At 37.7% G+C, this 24,978-nt stretch overlaps 1 protein-coding gene across 1 annotated transcript in view; it reads right to left on the bottom strand.

Moving 5' to 3' along the window:
* P3H2 (prolyl 3-hydroxylase 2) overlaps positions 1-24,978 on the bottom strand; it is a 181,440-nt gene that overhangs the window by 34,691 nt on the left and 121,771 nt on the right. The window contains exons 2-8 of the mRNA XM_065942698.1: positions 23,373-23,525; positions 20,976-21,165; positions 9,710-9,841; positions 7,982-8,124; positions 7,092-7,181; positions 5,233-5,273; positions 2,952-3,046 (exon numbers count right to left, since the gene is read on the bottom strand). Coding sequence (XP_065798770.1) covers positions 2,952-3,046; positions 5,233-5,273; positions 7,092-7,181; positions 7,982-8,124; positions 9,710-9,841; positions 20,976-21,165; positions 23,373-23,525 — 844 coding nt within the window. The remainder of the gene's footprint in view (positions 1-2,951; positions 3,047-5,232; positions 5,274-7,091; positions 7,182-7,981; positions 8,125-9,709; positions 9,842-20,975; positions 21,166-23,372; positions 23,526-24,978) is intronic.

The following is a 24,978-nucleotide window of genomic DNA, read 5'->3' as shown; positions in this document are numbered from 1 at the left end:
CATGGCGCTCATCTCAGTGCTCTGTGATGACCTAGACGAGTGAGATGAGGATGGGCAGGACGCCCAAGAGGAAGGGGGGATGTACATGTATACACACACATATAGCTGATTCACTTCATTGCACAGCAGAAACTAACAGAACATTTTGCAGCAACTGTACACCAATAAATAAATTTTTAAAAGTCAGTTAAAAATAAAAAATAAAAGAGGGCTACTGAGATATTGCAAAATTTCCCCAACCATGCCATAAGTAACATAACAAGGATCAAGTTAAGGGACAAAGTGTAACATGGAGTCTAAAATACCTAAGTTCCAACAGGCTCAGGCAGAATCTATACTAGAAATCTGTCTTTCATGTAGCTATCACAATCACCACTAGGCAGAGGTGTATATGTGGAGGCTTCCCACATATACATTTAACAAAAGACAATCAAAACCCTACCTACTAATCAAAAGGAAAAAAAAATATAAAAGCAAAAATAAATCCTGCCATTCAAAAATGCACGTGGTAGAAAAAATTCTACCAGCCTATGAATGATTAGTAGCACACTAGACAGAGAAAAACATTAAAATAAAAATAAAAATGTAGTCCAATAAATTGTGGTTCCTGGGATCTGATTTGATGGGTTCAGCCAACTTTTAACCACAGCCCAAGGAAAGTTAGTTGAACAACTTAATTCTTCTCTCATTCATAAAGTATGTGCCTGGCTCTGGCTCTCTCATTGCAATAAAGAAGAATCATCTAAGAAAATGCTCCTTTGTGTTCACTGCCCATGACTTATGGCAAGAAGATCTATTTTACCATAATACAACAAGGTCATACAAGTAACAACAGGAGTGTGCTACCAAGCTCTTATATGAGCACAATCCCTCACAGTTTACAAAAGACTTCATGTTCATCCTCTCCAAAGAGCTGCTATTCTGTTACAGGTGAGGATCACAAAGCTCAGACAGAATGAGTCTCCAGTTACCCATAACTCTGGAGAACATCAGACTAAGATAAGCTTCCTGATTCCAAGGTCAAAGTTATTTCTACTATATCCCCACTGACTCAGCGATTATTATCAAGCTGGGTTTTTGGAAAACCGGTGGTTGAAAAAAGAATGGATAAATGACAGATGTTTTTAATAAGATGACATGCATATTCCATCGACTGGAGTCACTCTGGGATGCAGTAGCCCTGAGTCACTCCCATCTAAATGCCTGGGAGTCATCCAATATGAATACTACTAAATACTGTTAGATAACCAGAGTAGATGACAATATTTTTGTGGAAGATGAGAAAAGGTGAAATATATTCTACTCTGGAAGCATGCATTCTTTTGTGCTTCCCTGACACACGCTTTCAGCCAGACTGATGAAAATGTTTTCTGGTTGGGAACTTCACCGCTGTCTACCACTGTACTTAATAAGGTACTTAGACCTTATTTTGATCTCCAGTGATTGCACAGAAGGCTTTCCAGTAGGTTCCCAGAAAACATTCTAAGATCCTAAGATTAGCTCATTCAACTGCAGAAATGATAGAATTTGATAACCCAGTCAATCATGACCTTGCTCCATCCTGTGTAGTCTTCTGCTCTACTCTTCCCACTAGCTTTCCTAGTCAGTTTCTGGATATCAGATCCCCTGGTAGCCAGGGGAAGGGGAGAGAAAATGCTCTGAAATTTGGCGACTGTCCTTAAATTTCCCAAACTTTACAGCAAAGTGCCAGCTTACTGGCCTGCACTTCCTGGGTGATTTCTCGCCTTGAATAGTAGCATGAACTCTGGCTGACCATGAAGCTCCCTGGCACTTGTAAAACAGCCTGGGCTTTGTGGCCACAAACCCAGGTCCAGGTCAGATTAGATGAGCATATTATCCTGTTTACTGCCTCAAACTGACTTGGCAGCTGAGGAAGGAAAACGGCTGGGAAATGTGAGAGGTGCACAGAGCCAGATGTTTTCAAATCAGCTAGAGGAAACGTGCTGACAGCTCATTTGTTAGAGAAAGGAGGACTGCACTTCTTCTCTATGCCGGTTTTTGAAAACTTCTTATCTTGCAATGATTTAATCAATAGGGGATACATTTTGGATATCTAGACATTTCTATGTTTCATCATCAGATGAAGAGTAGAAAACGAGATTTGGATTCAAAATCCTCCTCAAGCTAATACGAGCTCTGGGGCTTTGGATGGGTCAGCAGGTCTCTGTGATCCTCAGTTTTCTTGCCTGTGAAGTGGGGGATATTTGTCTCACAGGAGATGCTGCCAGTGTTAAAATGAATTGTATATAAATTTTCTGGGAAAATTGGGAAACATATAGAGGTAATAAAAATTGTAAAGGATTGCTACTGTCGTTTGTACTACACTTGCCAGTAATTTATGATAATAATAATGTTTAGCTCTATTTTGGCAATACTCCACCTATGTCTCCTCTCATTTTGAAGTTATGCAGGTAGACATCTAATATCCTGTTCTCTCCTTCTCAATCCTTTGTGGCATTTGTTGTATCCACTTAAATGGCTCCCTCCACACTTCTGTCAATTCAATCTAAATTCTACTGATTTATCAAAGCCCTGATCAGATATATGCCTTGAAGATCTTAGGTTAACTAATCCAATATCCCTGTGATCTGTCTCTTCAAGTTTTCCCCAATACACAATATATTCTATGAGTTTAGCACTCACCTGCCATGTGAGAGAGGCAAGAGAGGAAACCTCTGCAAGCCTGGGGTACTCAGCTAAGGACTGCATAATCATACAGTCCCTGCCTAACTCACAGGACTCCTGCGAGTGAATTTGGAAGCCCTTTTGTTAAAAACCAAAGGTAATAATATACACATCTGAGACATTCTTGCTACAACTTGCTTTCAGAATGTTATGAACTGGTGTAGTTTAGTCCTATCCTTCATTTTTCAGTGAAAATGTGTTCTGCCCTGTTCTGGGTAAGAACTGGTCTTGTCAACAATACTTACCCTCTCTTAGGTCTCGGCCTATCTTGGGCAATGACTTTTTCCCCATTGACAATCCATGAATTTCTGCCCCCTCCACATTCACTCCTGAAGGGACCCTGCCCATTAAAAAAAAAAAAAATGTTGTTGCTGTTTGGCAAAAATCAACACAATTCTGTAAAGCAATTATCCTGTAATTAATAAATAAACAAAATAAAAAAGGTGAAATAGCAATATCCTATTGAATAAAATTGTTCAAAGGCAAAGGATACCTTACCCAAGTAGTCTATAACTTCATACTGTATGTTTATATCATATATAAGTCCCCGTCTTTCAAGATCAAATTAGATGTCATTGCTTTCATGAGGCTCTTCTCTATTTCCCCAATGAGTGTGCTCTATCTCACTTCTCTAAATCTTTGCAACCTTTATATTCCTTGTATCCATAATGTAACTCCTTGATGTTAGACTTTGAAAACCAACACAGTGGGGAAAAAATGACCATGTACATATTTATAATGCTAGGAGCATTGTGTATATAATGTTCAATGTGTTCTATGTCTTGAACATAGAGTGCATCACTGAACAATGATCAGACTGACATAAATCATATTTAAGTGTAGTGGGTCTTGAATTTTCCAAGAAAGAAGACACAATTTTGTGTCAAACATTGTAAACACACTCATGATAGCATGTTGCCCTTTCAACATACACAAATTGAGCAAATCCAAATATGCATGTAGCATTCTTGGATATCTTGCAAAAAGTTGAGGCTAACCGGGGGTTGAGCCTGGCCTATTGTAGTTCACGTGGTCGTAGAGAGTCGGACACAACTTGGCGACTGAATAACAAGGGTTGAGCTCTTGATTCTTAGAGGAAGACCATAAGATTTTGAATTAAGAAGATCTGGACCTTCCAGTCAGTCCTTCGTGGTGAGATGCTGAGTCCAAGTCCTTTGCCCTGTCAGGGCCTCTGTTTCTGATTTTGATAATAGTCTGGACTTCATGATCTTGTGGATTAGGAAATGTGTGTGCTGCCTCTGACTCTCTGCAACTCCATGGACTATAGCCCACCAGGCTCCTTTGTCTATGAAATTTTCCAGGCAAGAATACTGGAGTGGGTTGCCATTTCCTACTCTAGGGGATCTACTTGACTCAGAGGTTGAATCTGCTTCTCTTGTGTCTCTTGCATTGGCAGGCAGATTCTTTATCATCTGAGTCACCAGGGAAGTCCTAAAATAGCTGAGTGCATAGCAAAGGAATGATTTCAATGAGCCCAGGCACTTCCATCTTCCCATACAAAGGAAAGTGCTAAATTAACTTGAGATGTTTTTCTTTAACAGTATACTTTTGATGCTCTGACTACCTGGTTTTTGTAACAAAACTCCTATACATCCCGGTTCTGCCCTTAGCTCTTTGGAGCAGTCCCTCAGAGCAATCTTAGAGTTTGTATCCTGAGCTTGCAGTCTTCAGAAAATTTGCTGAATAACACATAACTTTCAACTTGCAGACTGTATTTTTTTTTTCTTCAGTTGACAAAATCAAACATATAACTATCAGTCCAATGTTCTATGAGTCCTTGAACTGCTTGGAATGTGTAAATTTTTTGACATCTGTCATTTTTTAAAATTGCACTTATTCATTTCTGATTGAGTTCATGACACTTAATATTTTAGCTTGTAGGAAAACTTTCCAAGCTTGATGCTTTCAAATAAATGCAGTAAGAAAATTCAGTATTGAAAAGATAATTTTGTTGCTTTGTTTCCTATTAATAAATCTAAAACAGCATCCAACTTCCTCTGATTTAGAGTCATAGAATGTTTAGCTATCAGAGATTACCTGATTCAAACCATTCACATAAGGAAAAACAGGAGACCCAGTTTTGTTTTTTGTTTGTTTAGTCACAAGTCATATCCAACTCTTTTGCAACTGCATGGACTGTAGCCCACCAGATTCCTCTGTCCATGGGATTTCTCAGGCAAGAATACTGAAGTGGGTAGCCATTCCCTTCTCCAGGGAAGCTTCCCGACCCAGGGATCGAACCCAAATCTCCTGCATTAGCAAGCAGATTATTTACCATTGAGTCACCAGAAAAACCCAGAGACTCAGAGAGGAAGATAAATTATTTAAGGTCCCTCAGAAATAGGAGGAAGAGCTGGGGACAGAATGCAGAATTCCTAATTCCCAGTTCAAAGCTCTTTCAATTATATCCTGTTGCCTATTCCCTAGAGCCAAAGTTCCTTATGATAAATATAATTCTAAGTGTTCCATCTCTTTAAAAATAAACATTCTATATGGAGAACTTACCTATTCTCATCTTGTCTTCCTCCATAACGAATCCAATAATTCTGTTTTAAATTAAAAAAAAAAAAACAAGTTGGTAGTTTTGTCACTAATATTCCATGTACAGAAATAAGACAAAACACTCAAAAGACCTAAAATGTTAGAAAACTTGCATATTATATAAAGTTATAATATACTTATTTATTTTAAAAGTTTAGTGAAAGGGAAGGCTAAGGTTGATGCAATTTTGGCAAAGACAGATGGATTTTTTTAAAAATAGCATGGAATTAGCTTAGGCATCCACCTTTTGGTTAAAGAAAGTTATTTAGAATTTGGTGGCAGGAAGATACTTAAAAATCATTAAGTACAACTCCTACCCCTTTTATAAATAAAAGAAACAAAAAAGTTAAGTTTGGTTAATCATTTGTATAGCATCATAAAGTAGGTGATTTTTTTCCTAGGGTCATTTGGGATAACATAACTTTCACAAATAGCAAGTAAGACTGGAGATAAACATATTAGAAATGTATATTAAAATCATCTTAATTTTAAAAATGTGTCAATACAAATATAAACAATAAAGAGATGAAAATGTATTATATATAGTATATATTAGAAATAGTGTTTTTTAAATAGTATTAACATGCAAATATATAAATTACTTATAAAGAACCAACAGATAACTGAACAAAATACATGTCCAAGTAATTCAAATAAGAGGGAAAATAATCAATTATAATTTGTGAAAATTGATTTTTTCTGGTCATCAAAGGAACACAAATTAAAACAATAGTGATGCACGATTTTGTACACAATATATTAGGAATGTGGATGATTTTAAGATGCTATTTCTCACTGCTGAGATGTTCAGGGTAAACTTTATGTATTGCTAAGAATAATAAAGGTAGCAGAAAACTCTCTTAGAAAAACAATCTCAAAAACTTTAAACCTTCTCATATCTTTTGTTGGCAGAGTTATTCCACTTCTGGGAATTTATTCTATGGCTATATAGTTCAATAGAACAAAAATACTTAATGTACTCATTTTGACAGGAAAAAAGGCAAACCAAAAGTTTAGCAGCAGGGAAACCATTAATTTATTTATTTTACATCAATCATTGTTGTTGTTTAGTTGCTAAATTGTGCCTGACTCTGCAGCTTCATGGACTGTAGCCCATCAGGCTTCCCTGTCCATGGAATTTCCGGCAAGAATATCGGAGTGGGCTCCCATTCCCTTCTCTAGGGATGATCTTCCTGACCCAGGGATCAAACTCATGTCTCCTGCCTTAGTAGGCAGATTCTTTACCACAGAGCCTCGAGGGAAGCCCAATATCAACAATAGGTGTAGCTAAAAATAATTTTGAAAGGTGTAATGATATAGAAATTGCTTATGCTATCTTAAAGATCAGAACAGAAATCTGTCTATACTACAGCATTAGTTCTACAAAAGGAATATATTCCTATGGTTAATATTTAAAATGAAACATGGACAAGTGGAGAAAGACCAGCATGATGGGTAGTACAATTGTGTTTGATTTTGTTCTTTCAAAGTCTTTTAAATTTTTACAATGTTTAAGAGAAAATACAAAATGTACAGAAGTTAGGAAATAAAACAATTCTGAGGCAAACACATCATGTATAAAACATTTCTTTCCCATGCAAATATATTTGCATTGACTTTAGTGCTCAGTGACATGGAAATCTATTAATGTTTGTTAAAGTTCATCACATATACAGAGTAAACACCCCCTGCCACCAGTTTTTATTTATGCACAGTTGGGGGTTAGAATCATCAACAAATGCATCTGGGGAATAAAATTATAAGTAAGAAGCACTCTGAATAGTTCTTTTAAATAACTTTTTCTCTCTACTCTTTGCTCTTACTGGTTCAGTGTATGAAAATCCCAGACCCTCTGCAGCTGATTTTATTAGCTCTGATTCCAGCTTATGCCGCTTCACATACATCACCAAATCCTATAGAAAAAAGGAAAGAAAACATATATTCAAATAACAGTTAAAGGTTAAATGTATGTTTAAGTAACAGTTAAGGTATGATTAATGTTCAAAGCAGAGACATTACTTTGCCAACAAAGGTCCATCTAGTCAAGGCTATGGTTTTTCCAGTGGTCATGTATGGATGAGAGAGTTGGACTATAAAAAAAGCTGAGGGCCAAAGAATTGATGCTTTTGAACTGTGGTGTTGGAGAAGACTCTCGAGAGTCCCTTGGACTGCAAGGAGATCCAACCAGTCAATCCTAAAGGAAACCAGTCCTGAATATTCATTGGAAGGACTGATGTTGAACCTGGAACTCCAATACATTGGTCAGCTAATGCGAAGAGCTGACTCATTTGAAAAGACCCTGATGCTGGGAAAAATTGAAGGTGGGAGAAGAAGGGGACGATAGAGGATGAGATGGCTGGATGGCATCACCAACTCAATGGACATGAGTTTGAGTAAACTCCGGAAGTTGGTGATGGACAGGGAGGCCTGCCGTGCTGCAGTCTATGGGGTTGCAAAGAGTCAGACATGACTGAGTATAACTGAACTGAACTGAATGTTCAAGTGGAATTTTTTTCTTTAGACAGTTAAGAAATGAGTTAAAAAATATTCACAGCTTCAAAAAGTGTCTCTATTTCTAAAGATTTTGACAAGCTAGCATGTATGTGAAATACATGCTTTTATGACTAATATTTAAAGTTAGAAAGAACTGAATCCTAGCTCTCCCCAGAGCATCCAGCAGGATTAAGAGTTTCTTCTCAGACATGGGTCTCACCTCTCTGGCCTCGACAGATGCTGGGTCAAGGTTGTCATCCAGGAGACTCTCATAGTAATCCACATTGTCGAGGACATCCTCGTCGTCTGGATGCAGTAGAAGATAGGCCTTGGCACACTCCAAGGCTTTTACATATTCACCAACTGAAAAACCCAGGGGTTGGGGCATTAGAGTCAGCCTAGACTTCTACACAGAATTTTTAAGAGATATGTCAACATGTCTATGAGAGTCAGTATTAAATGATCAAAAGAGGGAAGGTGCTACCTACTGTATAGCACAGGGAATTCTACCCAACACTGTGTAATAACCCATATGGGAAAACACTCTGAAAAAGAACAGGTATATGAATATGCATAACTGAAACACTTTGCCGTACACCTGAAACTAACACAACATTGTAATCAACTGTACTCCAAGGTCAAATAAAACTTAAAAGAGGGACGATACTGTGAAGTTGCAAAAACAGTGCAGATAGGAGGAAGGATGGGATTTCAGATATTCCAAAAGTACTAATTTTGGTCTGCTAAGCTGCTTGATGTCTTCAACAAATTATCAAAAGCCTACACCTGAAAATGTTTGTTGGCAAGTTATATTATTTAATCCTGAGCAGAAATTTTGGAGTTAATTCTGATTTCTGTACTGAATTTGAAAACATGATATCTAAGACCAACTTTAGCAATCCAAATTCTAGCAATTGCTTTTAAACATAAGGTACTCATTCCTTCTGTATTTCTCAATAGGACAAATGGAAATTAAAACTTTATGGAGATATCAGTTTTCACCTAATATAAGATTTGGGAATATCTAAAAATTTGATAATATACTTTGTTGCTGAGCAATGAAAAAAGTACTCCATGTGGAGGAAAAATCGGCAGCATCTGTCAAAGTTACAAATGAATAAACAGTTTGATGCATCAACTGTAATTTTGGAAATTTATCCTATAGATATTTATGTGCAAATGTAAATGAGATACATAAAATATTTATTTGATCACTGATTGTAAGAGTAAAATATTACAAACAAAATAATGCTCATCAGTAAGGAGACACATTGAATAAATTATACTATGATGATAACCAGATATAAATATGAAAAAATTTATAACGAAGATCTTTATGTACTGAAGCTACTAGATTGAACCAAATAAAACTGTCAAAACTTGACCATTTTTCATCAAGCAAAAGGGGATTTCACAAATCCAAACTACCAAAAAAAATCTGATATGTATTATTAAGTGGAGTAAACAATGTAGGGGCAAGTATAAATAATGCATTATCTTCTATTTGTAAGTGGAAAACATAAGTCAGAGACTGCGCTTGTGTGTATGTGTATGTGTGCTGTTTCTGTATAAAATTTTGGAAGAGTAAATAAGAAACTGGATTGTAGGACATGGAATTAGGTTGTGGGGAAAATAAATAGAGAAGCTTTTAAATATTTAGTCTTTTAAGCCTGTGAGTATATTATTTTTAAAATTAAATTTAAAATCACATAAAATATATCAATGTAGTATAACTTTCAGGGCATTGTCACAACATTTGTGCACTTGCAGCTTCACCTTCTGCTCTTGTTCTGAGCCGCAGTGACATGAGGTGAGAGAGAAATGCATCCACTCCCATCTCTTGATCACAACTGAAGAAGGCAGAGGACCAACTCACTGACAATTCGATGTCTGTTATGATAATCCACACCCCTCCCCTAAAGGTCTTCACAGATGATCCACGCTTTACCTCGATAGTAGGCGAACTGTAGGTAGTCATAGTGCAGGGGAAGAAAGTTCTCGATTGGCGAGAGGCGGCCGGGGCGTGTGGCAAGTTCCCTCACACATTCATGCTGACAAACCAGTACCTGCACATAGTGATCTGGAAAACAAGAGCCAGGATGTGGTCCCTCCCCACTGCTCAATGCCCAGACTTCAGAGTGAGGGCCACGGTCACACACGGCACTCCAACCACACACTCTGAGAGCAATATCATCATTATTCTTCTTCTCACTTATGATCAGAAGTTGTTTTCACAGCAAAAAGAAAGTAAGTGACTCGTCAAGGGTTCCTAACCAGTGATCACTAGACTAATTACTAGTAGACTCCAAATCTTCTGGCTCCCAGTCTTTCCTCCATACATCACTCTTTCTTTCTGTGCTCCTTTACATGGCTTCTGAAATTGACTCAGGCTATCTCATCCCACCCACACCCAGCTGAGTAGTGACTTCCTTATTTAACAACGTCAGGTCTCTCTTTGGACTTAGATGGTCTGAGGTGTCCTGGAGTTGTGACGGGAAGTTCAAACCCCAGTTACATTAAGGACCAGATGAGAGAAAGGAACTACTCTGTTCACGGGGAGATCATACAGAGGAGTGAAGCCACAATGCTCCTTTTTCTTGGTTAATATTTTCAAGCAACCTTTACTAAAGGAAAAATAGAAACAACACTCCTTTACATCTATTGAGCAGGAACCTATTCTACCCAGTTACAAATTAGTCTATCACCTGGACTTTATAAATCCTAATACTGTTGGTGTTTTAGTAACTTAAGTTGTGTCTGACTCTATGCGACCCCATAGACTGTAGCCCTCCAGGATCATCTGCCCATGGAATTTTCCAGGCAAGAATACTGGAGTGGGTTGCCATTTCTTTCTTCAAGGAATTGTTCCAATCCAGGGATTGAACCCTTGTCTCCTGCTTGGCAGATGGGTTCTTTACTACTGAGCCACATGGAAAGCCCCCTAATACTATAGAAATTGGTAAAACAGGAGAAGGATGAAAAGCAAAGAATTTGAAGGAGCACTTTGTCTCTTTTTCTCTGTTTCCCTTTCTTTGTCCCCATTCTTGTCACTTGCAAATAGGTGGGGATCCTAAAGTTTAGCAGTTTTCATGCTCCTTTTATTAACAGATTTGGATTCTATCTCATCCAAGGAGGAGCTGAGGAAACACAAGAGGCTAATATCCCAGAAAGAAAACCCTTCTTATACTTTGCCCTGACTCTGATTTTTACAATAAAGAAGGAGGCGGTCTTTTCCACTAAGAAAACAGTCCATTCACGCTTGTGCAGAGCAAGTTCTCTTGAGAATAATGATAAAACTTCCCTACTTTATTACTGTATATTCTAATTCACAACTGCCTCCTTTCAAAAGGCTCTCTATTAGGCAGAGTTTGGCTTATATCTGGATGACCTTGAAGACAGAACCCAAAACAAAACAGAAAGGAAATACATGTTTTCTGGTGTGTAGGACAATATGCCAGTTCTCTAAAACCTGACTAATCAATCCAATATAGGACAAAAAATAGCATCACTATTATCCTTTGGTTCTTAATTCCATTTGGAGGAAGTGAGGAGAAGAATGGGTTCTGTTTATTTGATTAGTATGTTGGAAATAAATAGCTAACTATTTTATTTCTTAAGAAAATAACAAACAACTCTCAAATGTTTCTGCTAGGTTTGCTGGCCATTTGCTTTCCTCTTTACCTTGTAATAAGCACTACTAATTTCAAATGACAAGCAAAAGGAAAAGGTGGGAAATGCACACAACACAATCTGAATGAAAGTATTTTTCAAAGCAAGTTATAAAAAGCAGCAAAATAAGAGTGGCAAAATTATATCCTTTAGGGCTTTCAGTGAGCATGGCTAGCAATCAATAACTTCATTCAGAAGACATTTGTAGTTTTCTCCAATTTGCAACATTCTTCTAAATCTAAAATTAAAAAATTCTGGCTTTCTAAATACATTCTGTAGTTTAAAAGTCAATTTTACTCCTGATTGAGAATAGTTTTGAATCTGATAGGAATTTACATAGAGTAATGATATCCACTTTATTAGTTAGATTCCTCGCCTCCATTCTGTACCAAATTTTATTGTGCAATTAGTATGCTTTAATATGTTTGAGACTCAAGATACTTGTTTGGAAATACTTTTAAAGATTCCTATCTCATAATAAAGTGGATATGCTTCAAATTCCCAAGAAGACAACATATTTCTGTAACATATAATATTTGAACTTAGGGACCATGATTTTTTTTATTGCTGTTCTTTATTGGAAGCAGGGTGATGGTGGTGGTAGCTGTGTAAAGTATTAATAGCCTGAGTGAGAAGACTGTATTCTTTCCCAGCAACCAACAGCTGTGGTGACCTCAGAAAATGACAAAATGTTAATCTGTAAGAATTTGTCAGTCATTTCTCTTAAACCAGATATAGGATATTTGCTAGAACTGTTCAGTGACCATTGGTAGAGGTGGGTATAGAGACGAATGTGGGCATGAAAGCAGGGCACCTATCCTTAAAAAACAGAAGATAGTAAACTTTAATAAAGGAAATCAGTAAACTAAATAATAAACTTTAATAAAGGAATCAGTGAACTAAAATGGACTGGCATGGGTGAAGATAACCGTTATATCTACTACTGGGGGCAAGACTCCCTTAGAAGAAATGGAGTAGCCATCATAGTCAACAAAAGAGTCTGAAATGCAGTTCTTGGATTCAGTCACAAAAATGACAGAATGATCTCTGTTCGTTTCCAAGGCAAATAATTCCGTGTCATAGTAATCCAAGTCTATGCCCCAACCAGTAATGCTGAAGAAGCTGAAACTGAATGGTTCTATGAAGACCTTCTAGAACTAACAACCTTCTAGAACTAACAACAATGTCTTTTTCATTATAGGGGACTAGAATGCAAAACTAGGAAGTCAAGATATACCTGCAGTAACAAGCAAATTTGGCCTTGGAGTATAAAATGAAGCAGGTCCAGGCTTGACAGAGTTTTGCCAAGAGAATGAACTAATCATAGCAAACATCCTCTTCCAGCAACAAAAGAGAAGACTCTACACATGTACATCACCAGATGGTCAATTCTGAAATCAGATTGATTATATTCTTTGCAGCAAAAGATGGAGAAACTCTATACAGTCAGCAAACACAAGACTTAAGAGCTGACTGTGGCTCAGATCATGAACTCTTTATTGCCAAATTCAGACTTAAATTGAAGAAAGCAGAGAAAGTCACTAGACCAGGAGGCAGTGATCAAGACCATCCCCAAGAAAAGGAAGTGCAAAAAGGCAAAATGGTTGTCTGAGGAGGCCTTACAAATAGCTGTGAAAAGAAGAGAAGCTAAAGGCAAAGGAGAAAAGAAAAGATATCTGCATTTGAATGAAGAGTTCCAAAGAATAGCAAGGAGAGATAAGAAAGCTTTCCTCAGTGATCAGTGCAAAGAAATAGAGGAAAACAATAGAATGGGAAAGACTAGAGATCTGTTCCTGAAAGTTAGAGATACCAAGGGAACATTTCATGCAAAGATGGGCACAATAACAGACCTAACAGAAGCAGAAGATATTAAGAAGAGGTGGCAAGAATAGACAGAAGAACTATACAAAAAGATTTTCAGGACCCAGATATAAATGATAGTGTGATCAGACATCCTGGAATGCAAAGTCAAGTGGGCCTTAGGAAGCATCACTATGAACAAAGCTTGTAGAGGTGATGGAATTCCAGTTGAGCTATTTCAAATCCTGAAAGATGATGCTGTCAAAGTGCTGCACTCAATATGCCAGCAAATTTGGAAAACTCAGCAGTGGCCACAGGACTGGAAAAAGTCAGTTTTCATTCCAATCCCAAAGAAAGGCAACGCCAAAGAATGTTCAAACTACACACAATAGTACTCATCTCACACGCTAGCAAAGTAATGCTCAAAATTCTCCAAGCCAGGCTTCAATAGTACATGAACTGTGAACTTACAGATGTTCAAGTTGGATTTTAAAAAGGCAGAGGAACCAGAGATCAAATTGCCAACATCCGCTGGATCATAGAAAAAGCAAGAGAGTTCCAGAAAAAATATCTACTTCTGCTTTATTGACTACTCCAAAGCCTTTGACTATGGAGATCACAACAAACTATGGAAAAGTCTTCAAGAGATGGGAATACCAGACCACCTGACCTGCCTTCTGAGAAATCTGTATGCAGGTCAAGAAGCAGCACTTAAAACTGGACATGGAACAACAAACTGGTTCCAAATCAGGAAAGGAGTACGTCAAGGCTGTATATCGACCACTCTGCTTATTTACCTTATATGCAGAGTACATCATGTGAAATGCTGGGCTAGATGAAACACAAGCTGGAATCAAGATTGCTGGGAGAAATATCAATAACCTCAGATATGCAGATGACACCACCCTTATGGCAGAAAGTGAAGAAGAACTAAAGAGCCTCTTGATAAAAGTAAAGAAGAGAGAGAAAAAGCTGACTTAAAATTCAACATTCAGAAAACTAAGATCATGGCATCTGGTCTCATCACTTCATGGCAAATAGATGGGGAAACAATGGAAACAGTGTAAGACCTTATTTTTCTGGGCTCCAAAATCACTGCAGATGGTGACTGCAGCCATGAAATTAAAATACCCTTGATCCTTAGAAGAAAAGCTATGACCATCCTAGACAGCATATTAAAAAGCAGAGACTTTGACAACAAAGTTCTGTCTAGTAAAAGCTATGGTTTTTCCAGTGGTCATGTATGGATGTGAGAATTGAACTATAAAGAAAGCTGAGCCCTGAAGAATTGATGTTTTTGAACTTTGGTGTTGGACAAGAGTCTTGAGAGTTCCATGGACTGCAAGGAGATCCAACCAGTCCATCCTAAGGGAAATCAGTCCTGAATATTCATTGGAAGGACTGATATTGAAGCTGAAACATCAATACTTTGGCCAGCTGAGGTGAAGAACTGAGTCATTGGAAAAGACACTGATGCTGGGAAAGATTGAAGGTGGGAGGAGAAGGGGACAACAGGGGTTGAGATGGTTGGATGGCATCACCAACTCAATGGACATGAGTTTGAGTAAGCTCCAGGAGTTGCTGATAGACAGGGAAGTCTGGCGTGCTGCAGTCCATGGGGTCATAAAGATTCGGTCATGACTGAGCAACTAAACTGAACTGAATAAAGGAAAAGCCTGCCCTTTCTCAAAGAAAAAATTAAGTTAAAAGAATATTCAACACTTGAAATATGGAGCACACATAAACTGACATTCAAGTGAGTAGTACTTTCAAAAATGCAGGTAAATGGCTCTGGCAGAGACCCAGCAAAAGAAAACCTTTTGAGGAAAATTCCCCAACAATTCTGTATTGATTTTAAATAAATTGAGTTGATTTTTGGTAACTGAATGTGTATGTAAGAAGTCACTTTGCAAATGATATAGTTAGAACTAGATGAATATATAAAGAAGATGTGATATATATATATATATATATATATGACATCACATGTATGCCATGTATATATATGTATATCTCCTGTGCAATATTACTCAGCCCTCAACCATAGAAAAGAAAGAAATTTTGCTAATAGCAACAACCTGGATGGACCTAGAAGGTATTATTCTCCTAAGTTAGACACAGAAAGACAAATATTGTATGGTTTCACTTACATGTGCAATCCAAAAAGAAAACAAATGTACAAACATAACAAAACAGAAACAGAGTTATAGAAAACAAACAAGCCAGTGGGTCAGGGGTGGAAGGCAGATAGGTGAGGGAGCTTAAGATATACAAACTTACAGTTGCAAAATAAATGAGTCATGGGTCTGAAATGTATAGTATGGGGAATATAGCCAATAAATATATAATATCTTTGTAGACCCCTTCTTGTATCACAACTTTGTCCTGGCCAAGGGACTCGTATAACTCAATGAAGCTATGAACCATGTCGTGTAGGACAACCCAAGAGAGATGACTCATAGTGAAGAGTTTTGACAAAATATGGTCCCTTGCAGAAGGAAACAGCAACCCATTCCAGTATTTTTGCCTGAAGAACCCCATGGACAGTATGAAAAGGCAAAAAGATATGACAGAGATTAAGAAGATGTGACAAGAATATACAGAAGAACCATATAAGAAAGGTCTTAATGACCTGGATAACCAAGATGGTGCAGTCACTTACCTAGAGCCAGACATTCTGGAATGTGAAGCCAAATGGGCCTTAGGAAGCATTACTACAAACAAAGCTAGTGGATGTGATGGAATTGCAGCTGAGCTATTTCAAATCTTAAAAGATGATACTCTTAAAGTGATGCCTTCAATATGTCAGCAAATTTGGAAGGCTCAGCTCGGGCCACAAGACTGAAAAGGGTCAGTTTTCATTCCAATCCCAAAGAAAAACAATGCCAAAGAATGTTGAAACTGCCACACAGTTGTGCTTATTCCATGTGCTATCAAGTTAATGCTCACAATCCTTCAAGCTAGGCTTCAGCACTATGTGAACCAAGAACTTCCAGATGTGCAAGCTGAATTTCGAAGTAAAGGAACCAAAGATCAAATTGCCAACATTCATTGGATCACAGAAAATGGAATTTCCAGAAAAACATCTGCTTCATGACGATGCTAAAGTTTTTGACTGTGTGGATCACAACAAATTGTGGGAAATTCCTAAAGAGATAGCAGTATCAGACCATCTTAGCTGTCTCCTGAGAAAACTTCATGTGGGTCCAGAAGCAAGAACTGGACACAAAACAATGGACTGGTTCAAACTTGGGAAAGGAGTACAACAAGGCTGTGTACTGTCACCCTTATTTATTTAACTTCTATGAGAAATATAGCATGTGAAATGCCGAGCTGAAATTAAGATTGCCAAGGGGAGAAATACTGATAATCTCAGATAGGCAGAAAATACTCTCATGGCAAAAAGTTAAGAGGAACTAAACAGCTTCTTGATGAGGGTGAAAGAGGAAAGTGAAAAAGCTAACTTGAAACCCAACATTAAAAAAAACTAAAATCATGGCATCCAGTCCCATCATTGTTATCATTGATCAGTCACTGAGTCATGTCCGACTCTTTTGCAACCCCATGGACTACAGCACATCAGACTTTCCTGTCCTCCACCATCTCCCAGAGTTTGTTCAAATTCATGTCCATTGAGTCAGTGATTCTATCTAACCATCTCATGCTCTGCCGTCCTCTTCTCCTTTTGCCTTCAATCTTTCCCAGCATCAGAATCTTTTCCAATGAGTCAGCTCTTCACATTAGGTGGCAAAGTACTGGAGTTTCACCTTCAACATCAGTCCTTCCTATGAATATTCAGGGTTGATTTAAGATTTACTGGTTTGATTCTCCTTGTAGTGCAAGGGACTCTCAAAGGTCTTCTCCAGCGCCACAGTTCAAAAGCATTAGTTATTCAGTGCTCAGCCTTCTTTATGGTTCAACTCTCACTTCTGTACATGACTACTGGAAAAGCCATAGGTTTGACTACAGGGACCTTTGTTGGCCAAGTGATGCCACTGCTTTTTAATAAGCTGTCTAGGTTTGTCCTTCCAAGGAACAAGTGTGTTTTAATTCCATGCCCGCAGTCAATGTCAGCAGTGATTTTGGAGCCCAAAGGGGTAGAAAAAAATGTCACTGCTTCCACTTTTCCCCCTTATATTTGCCATTAAGTGTTGGGAACAGATACCATGATCTTAGTTTTTTGATGTTGAACTTTAAGCCAGCTTTTTCACTTTCCTCTTTCATCTTCAACAAGAGGCTCTTTAATTCCTCTTTACTATCTGCCATTAGAGAGATATCATCTGCATATCTGAGGTTGTTGACATTTCTCCCAGCAATCTTGATACCAGCCTGTATCAAATAGAGGCTGTATCAAATAGTCTGTATGGCAAATAGAAAAGGAAAAAAGTGGAAACAGTGAGAGATCTTATTTTTCTGGGGCTCTAAAAATCACTGCAGACAGTGACTGCAGCCATAAAACTAAGCAAAGGAGACACAGATGTAAAGAACAGACTTTTGGACTCAGTGGGAGAAGGCAAGGGTGGGATGATTTGAGAGAACAGCATTGAAACATGTACATTACCACATATAAAATAGATGGCTAGTATAAATTTGATGCATGAAGCAGGACACCCAAATTCAGTGCTCTGGGAAAACCCAGAGGGATAGGGTAGGGAGGGAGGAGGGAGGGGGTTCAGGATGTGTGGGATGCATGTATACTTGTGGCTGATTCACGTTGATGTATGGCAAAAACCAACACAATATTGTAAAGCAATTATCCTCCAATTAAAATAAATTGATTTAAAAAAAAAAGACACTTGCTCCTTGGAAGAAAACTATGACAAAGCTAGACAGCTCTTAAAAAGCAGAGACATTACTTTGCCGACAAAGGTCCATATACTAAAAGCTATGATGTGAGTTGGTCCATAAAAAAAGCTGAGCACTGAAGATGCTTTTGAATGGTGTCACTGGAGAAAACTTTTGAGAGTCCCTTTGACTGCAAGGAGATACAACTAGTCAATCCTACAGGAAATCAACCCTGAATATTCACTAGAAGGACTGAACGCCTTGCTGAAGCTGAAGCTCCAGTACTTTGGCCACCTGATGTGAAGAGCCAAGTCATTGGAAAAGACGCATGCTGGGAAAGATTGAAGGCAAAATGAGAAGGGGGTGGCAGAGCATGAGATGGTTAGTGGTTAGATAGCATTACTGACTCAATGGACATGAGTTTGAGCAAATTCTGGAAGATAGTGGAAGACAGAGGAGCCCGGAATGCTACAGTCCATTGGGTTCCTAAGAGTCAGACACAACTTAGCGACTGAACAACAGCCTTTGTATCATGACATATTATAACTAGACTGATTATGGCAATCAGTTTGAAATGTGTAGGCACATACATTTCTAAAAGGTAAAAAAAACAAAGGCCAAACAAATGCAAATTGATTTTCAGTTTACTTCCTAAACTGACAGTTTCCTAATTATTTTGATAGATATTTCTAAATTTTGATAGACATTTCCTAATTATCCCACTAAAAAACCTCAACAATTTGACTTATATTTTCACAAATACAGAGTATTATTAGCCCTTTTAATTTTGCAATATGATTGATGGATATGTCATCTCCTTTCTTCTTTCCCTCACCCCTTTCTTCTTTTCTTCCTTCCACCCATTCATTTAACAAATATTCACTGAACACCTGCTATTTGCCAGTCACTGTAAGTAGGCTATGGAGAAGAAAATGGCAACCCACTCTGGTATTCTTTCCCGGGAAATCTTGTGGACAAAGGAGCTTGGTGGGTGACAGACCATGGGGTCACAAGAGTCGAGCACAACTTAGCAACTAAACCACCACTACCATAAATAGGCACTGAGGATTAAGTACTTAAGAAGACTGACAATAGCCAAGTGGTAGAAAATATTTTCAATTTTCTATGAGTGGAAATGAGTATGACATACCCTAGGAATTAAAAGAAGTTCAGCAGGAGTGGATTAAAGAGAGAAAAAGACAGAGTAAGAAAATGTATACTATTGTGCAGTGATGAAAGTCTTTGTTAAAGGTTTTGGATTTCAAGTGCAGTGGAAGCCACTGGGGTGTCTAGGGATGTCAGTATGTCTATAAGCAGAATTTCCATTTTTTGAAAACTGTCCTGTCTGCTCTACAGAATAAAACCTGGTCAGAATATGAGGACCAGGAGGGAGGCTATCACAGGGGATTAGTTAAAATACACTGCTGATTTGAACTGGAGAAGTAGCGAAAGGAGTGGAACGAATTAGGAAATCTTAAATGCTATTAGGAAGCAGTCTCCATCAAACTTTAGTTACAAGTGAGAGGGGAATGAATAGGAATTGAAGGAAATGTGAGAGTTAAAGATATCTAGAGCTTTGGTTTGATCTACTAAATGAGTGATGCTTTTGATGAAGACAGAAAACACTGGAAGTTGGGGAAAGCAAATTGACTTTATTAATTTGGATTTCTATGAGTCTGTGTGCAGCTGAACATTGTTTTTCATGCTTTTATAACTTGGAACATAGTATGCACCCAACAAATATGCATTAAAGATTTATTATTGACTAATAAACTTTGCCAATTTTTCAGCTGTGTAGATCTTCAACGTATGGGCTCCAGAGTGAGAAAATCCTAGGTTTGATTATCAACTTCACCTTAATACCATTGCTTAATCTTTCTGAGGTCTAAATCCTCATTTAAAAGGGGAGAGGAGGTTGAATAACAATACCCACAGGGAGTTGCTTAGAGGATTAAAAGAAATATAAAAGTGATATAACTGTATAAAATGTATACTGCAACTGCTAAAAAATGTTGCTTATTGTTATTACTACCAACAAGCAAAAATAAACTGCTACTAATAATAATTCACAGACTGTTTAAATATTAGTGATATTAACTGTTTACCTATAAACATTTTGCAACTTTTCCACTTACCACTAAAAGTCAACTTGATTTATAGTATCTTTTGTATTTATCAATCTTTTAAATTCTTTTTCTTCAAACTTCTCATCTTTTGTTTAAGAGCTATACTTTTGTTATACTAATATTCTCTTACATTTTCTTCTAACAGTTCTATTTTTTAATATATTATTAACATAATACAATTTATTTTTGTGTATTTTTTTCATATGCAGCAGAGAACTCACTTCCCATCATAAAGTTAGGTTAGGTTAACTCGTAAACCTCCCCAGTTAATGTATAATGCACTTTAGTTAGTATTTTAAATGTCACTTTGTGATATATTAAATTTCTGTATGTAATAAGTTATTCATTTAAGTAATTGAAGAAAACTATACAAAGATATTCACTACTACATAGTTAAACATAATGAAAAATTGCAACTTTCTTGATATTCATCAGTAAAAGACTGGTCAAATAAATTATGCTTTTCCCATATAATGCAGTAAGGTAGATCTACATGTACTTACATGAGAAGAAATCCACAATATGTTGTTAAGCATAAAGTAAAACAGAAACAAAACATATACTGAAAACTAGCATTTATAATATTGACTTATTTTAATAAAATGAAATAATAATTATAATAAATACATAGATATTTAAGTATGCACATGAAAAATCTTGGAAGCACAGTCACCAAAATTTAAACTAGGGAAAGTAATTCATGGGAGACATGATGCAATACATACATAAGAATCTTTTTACACTATTTAATTTTTACAATACTTTTACATTGTTTGAACAGTTTGGCATCTAGTGTTTCTACAATCAGGAAGTCAAAGAAAAAATTATCTTTACCTGCAATGGCTTCATAGAGACCAGCTTTGTACCCTAAGTATTCATATTCCTCAAATCTCTGAGGCCCCTCACACAAGGCTCTGCACTCCATGTCTTCATTGAAATACTCTCTTAAAGCTTGTTCAAAGTACTTGATAGCTAGTTCAAAGTCATCAGCTTCATAATGTTTGACTCCTGCACTGTAACTCTCCTGTAAAGAAACAGAAAAAATAAAAATTTTAAGATCACCCAAGAAGAACTTGAATGGCAAGAGACAGGCAGATTCTAGATCACTTAGGAGGGGGGGAGGGGATTCTTTCACTGTGGAAGATAAAGGGTCACACTGGGAGATAAAGGGTAACTGCCCTGGCTTCAGTTCAGTTCAGTTGCTGGCTTGAACTCATTATAAATGAGAAGGGATTGACTGAGTAAGCCTATTGCTGTGGCATCAATCAATTTCATTTTCTTCCTGAGATCACCCAAGACTTTGATTTCTAACCTGTTTGAATGTAGGTAGGTCTATGCAACCAAGTGCAGGAAGACTGATGTGGATGGATGAGATGCTCATTTCCAAGCCTGGTTCAATTTTTTTAAAATGAGGAAAAAGGACTTCCATCTAAAACCTCCCTCTCTTTTCTTCAGTCCCTTGAAGGCCATACTTTGAGAATGGTGATTTCATTTAAAGAAATAATTGTATGCATGCATGCTCAGTCTCTGCATGGCAGGAAGCAAAGAGGTACTGAGGAGCCTCTTGATGAAAGTGAAAGAGGAGGGTGAAAAAGCTGGCTTAAAACCCAACATTCAAAAAACGAAGATCATGGCATCTGGTCCCATCACTTCATGGCAAATAGGTGGGGAAACAATGGAAACAGTGACAGACTTTGTTTTCTTGGGCTTCAAAATTCACTGCAGATAGTGACTGCAGTCATGAAATTAAAAGATGATTGCCTCTTAGAAGAGAAGTTATGACAAACCTAGACAGCATTTTAAAAAGTAGAGATATTACTTTGCTGACAAAGGTACATATAGTCAAAGCTATGATTTTTCCAGTAGTCGTGTATGGATGTAAGAAGGCTGAGCGCCAAAGAATTGATGCTTTTGAACTGTGGTGTTGGAGAAGAGTCTTGAGAGTCCCTTGGACTGCAAGGAGATCAAACCATTCAATCCTCAAGAAAATCAGTCCTGAACATTCATTGGAAGGACTGATGCTGAAACTGAAGCTCCAATACTTTGGCCACCTAATGCAAAGAGTTGACTCATTGGAAAAGACCCCAATGCTGGGAAAGATTGAGAGTGGGAGGAGAAGGGGGCAACAGAAGGTGAGATGGTTGGATGATGTCACTGACTCCGTGGACATGAGTTTGAGCAGGCTCCAGGAGTTGGTGATGGATAGGGAAGCTTAGCATGCTGCAGTCCATGTGGTCACAGAGTTTGACATGACTGAGCAACTGAATCAACTTGATGCTCAGTCGCTCAGTCCTGTCAGACTCCTTGTGACCCCATGAACTGTAGCCCTTCAAGCTCCCTTGTCCATGGAATTTTCCAGGCAAGAATACTAGAGAGGGTTGTCATTTCTTGGGGGACAAGAAATGTCCTTGGGGGATCTTCTTGACCCAGGAATTGAACCCACTCTCCTGCATTCACAGGAGACATGTGAATTCTGCATTCTTTGCCACTGAGCCTCCTGGGAAGGAATAATTATGTAGCTTTGTTGTTATTTTTCAGTCACTAAGTCATGTCTAACCCTTTGCAACCCCTGGACTGCAACATGCCAGGCTTCCCTGTTCTTCATTATCTCCCAGAGTTTGCCTAAACTCGTGTCCACTGAGTCAGTGATGCCATCCAATCATCTCATCCTTTGTCATCTGCTTCTCCTCCTGCCCTCAATCTTTCCCAGCATCAGGATCTTTCCCACTGAGTCAGCTCTTTCCATCAGGTGACAAAAGTATTGGAGCTTCAGCTTCCTGCTTCCATTTCAGCTTTATGTAGTTTTTAAAAAATCAAAATTTGAAAAGTCTGGGTACCCTGGGAAAAAACCACTGAATTGGTTGCTGGGAAATCATGGGGTGACTTTGAGCAATTCACATGGGTTTCAACTCTAGTGGGTAGAATTAAAGTGATGAGCGTGGGAGGCATAGGGGCATAGGGGAAGGCTGAGGCCCAGAAAGGGCTACACACATTTACTTCTTACTTTTCACCATATCATACTGCTTTTCTAAGTTAATTTTCATTTTTCTCTCGATATTTTTAACCCTGAACTACAATGTTTCATCTAGAGACTCTTAAAGTATAAAAATGATACTGTATTGGAAATTGAGAATCAATGTGAGATATCCACTCATAGGAATTTGCTCTGAACCCGTTGAACCTTGGTAGCACTTAGCTCCTCGTGGTTAGTGCAGGATCCCCAAAGCTCACCAGGTGTGGTTTGGCCTCCTGGTCTACCAGTTGGAGGTCTTCAACGCCCGCCATCGTTCTGTAATTCTCGATGCTCTGCTGCATTTCCATGTGCTCAGGGTTGGCCATGAAAAATGTGTGTGCTGCTGCCGCTGCCTTTTCCATCTGGTTAAGCTATAAAGAGGAGGGAAAAAAGGACCAAATGAAGGCAAATATTTCTAAACCACATTCAGTACCAGTCCAAGGGTTCACAGACTGAAAGTTCCAGGGCTGGGTTCATTCCCTCCACCCAGTCTCCACACCAAAGGGCAGGAGGTTAATAAACAAGTGCTCCTAAAATGATATGTGGGTATGGGTACTTTGGCTATGGTGAAAATGGATAAATGTGCTTTGTTCTAAGTTTGTTCTCTTCTCCCTCAGTTTGAAGCCATCTGTGTTTTCCTGGCAAATTGAATCTACATGCTTCCATTTGTTTTGTGACTGATCAAAATTAAAAACGGCCAATGCTGTGCCGTGTCTGATTCACATTTTCAATATTTTTGTCTTTTTTCTCTGAGTTTCTTTTTGTTCCTTTTGCCTTTAATCCTGACAATAGGAGAATAAACTGTGACTTTCTGAAGTATGAGATTGGGGATACATTGCACTACACCAAGTTTGTTATAAAGGCTTTAGAATATGAAGAACACAGATTTTAAAAGAATTAATTATTCCAATCCATACGAGATGCTAAATATAGTACAAAAAATGTACTACTATATTCTTTTGATTAAGAAATTGATTCCAAACTTACAACTTGGATTCTTATTAATACAAAGGAAGGATTTTTAATAAAATACAAAGACACTATAAATCTCCCCTTAAACCACTTAATATGCTGTTCCTCATGTAACATGCAATGACGCATTTTTTTACACAAAATGGAATTAAATTTACTTGATTTAATACATTTTGTCCTGTGTTTTCTCCATGGAGAATATCTATAGACAGAGTCTGGCCTCAATTCAGAAAAGTGAATATTCACACTCAGTTCAGTTAGGTTCAGTTTGCACTAGCACTAGTCATTTTCACGATGAAATACAAATTACATTAAGTCTACTTTGAAGTGTAGAGAAAAGAAATTCACTGTTACGGAATAAGTAAATATGGAGTCATGGAAGACATAAAATATTCAACTGAGTTGGATTTTGACAGTCTGGCCCTCAAGTATCTGTAAGAAATCCTGAGCTATTTCATGATATATAAAGAATCTTATCCATCACTATAGAAAATATAAACTGCTCTATTTTAAGATCAGGCATCCGTATCTTTGTCCCATAATATAAAGCTTCCCTTTGTAATTTGCATATTCTTAGCTACCACTCCTCCCTCCATTAAATCTTCCCTGATACCAGCTTTGCCTGCCACCTTCACCCTTGTTCTCACTTCTGTGGTTTCAATCATTATTTTTGCTGTCAAAAATCACTAATTCAGGATTTCTTGTTTCTTCGTTAATTAAAATTTCCTCAATTACTCACACACCAACACATACAAATATGAATTATATGGACTCTACATAATGACAAATATATAGATACAGAAGAAGAAGAATAGGTTCTAAATTGGGTATATGTTTACACCAACTGAACAA

The sequence above is a fragment of the Muntiacus reevesi genome, chromosome 8 (assembly GCF_963930625.1).
Source record: "Muntiacus reevesi chromosome 8, mMunRee1.1, whole genome shotgun sequence".
Classification (NCBI taxonomy): Eukaryota; Metazoa; Chordata; class Mammalia; order Artiodactyla; family Cervidae; genus Muntiacus; species Muntiacus reevesi.
The sequence above is the reverse complement of the archived record's forward strand: the minus strand, read 5'-3'. Positions and strand labels throughout refer to the sequence as shown.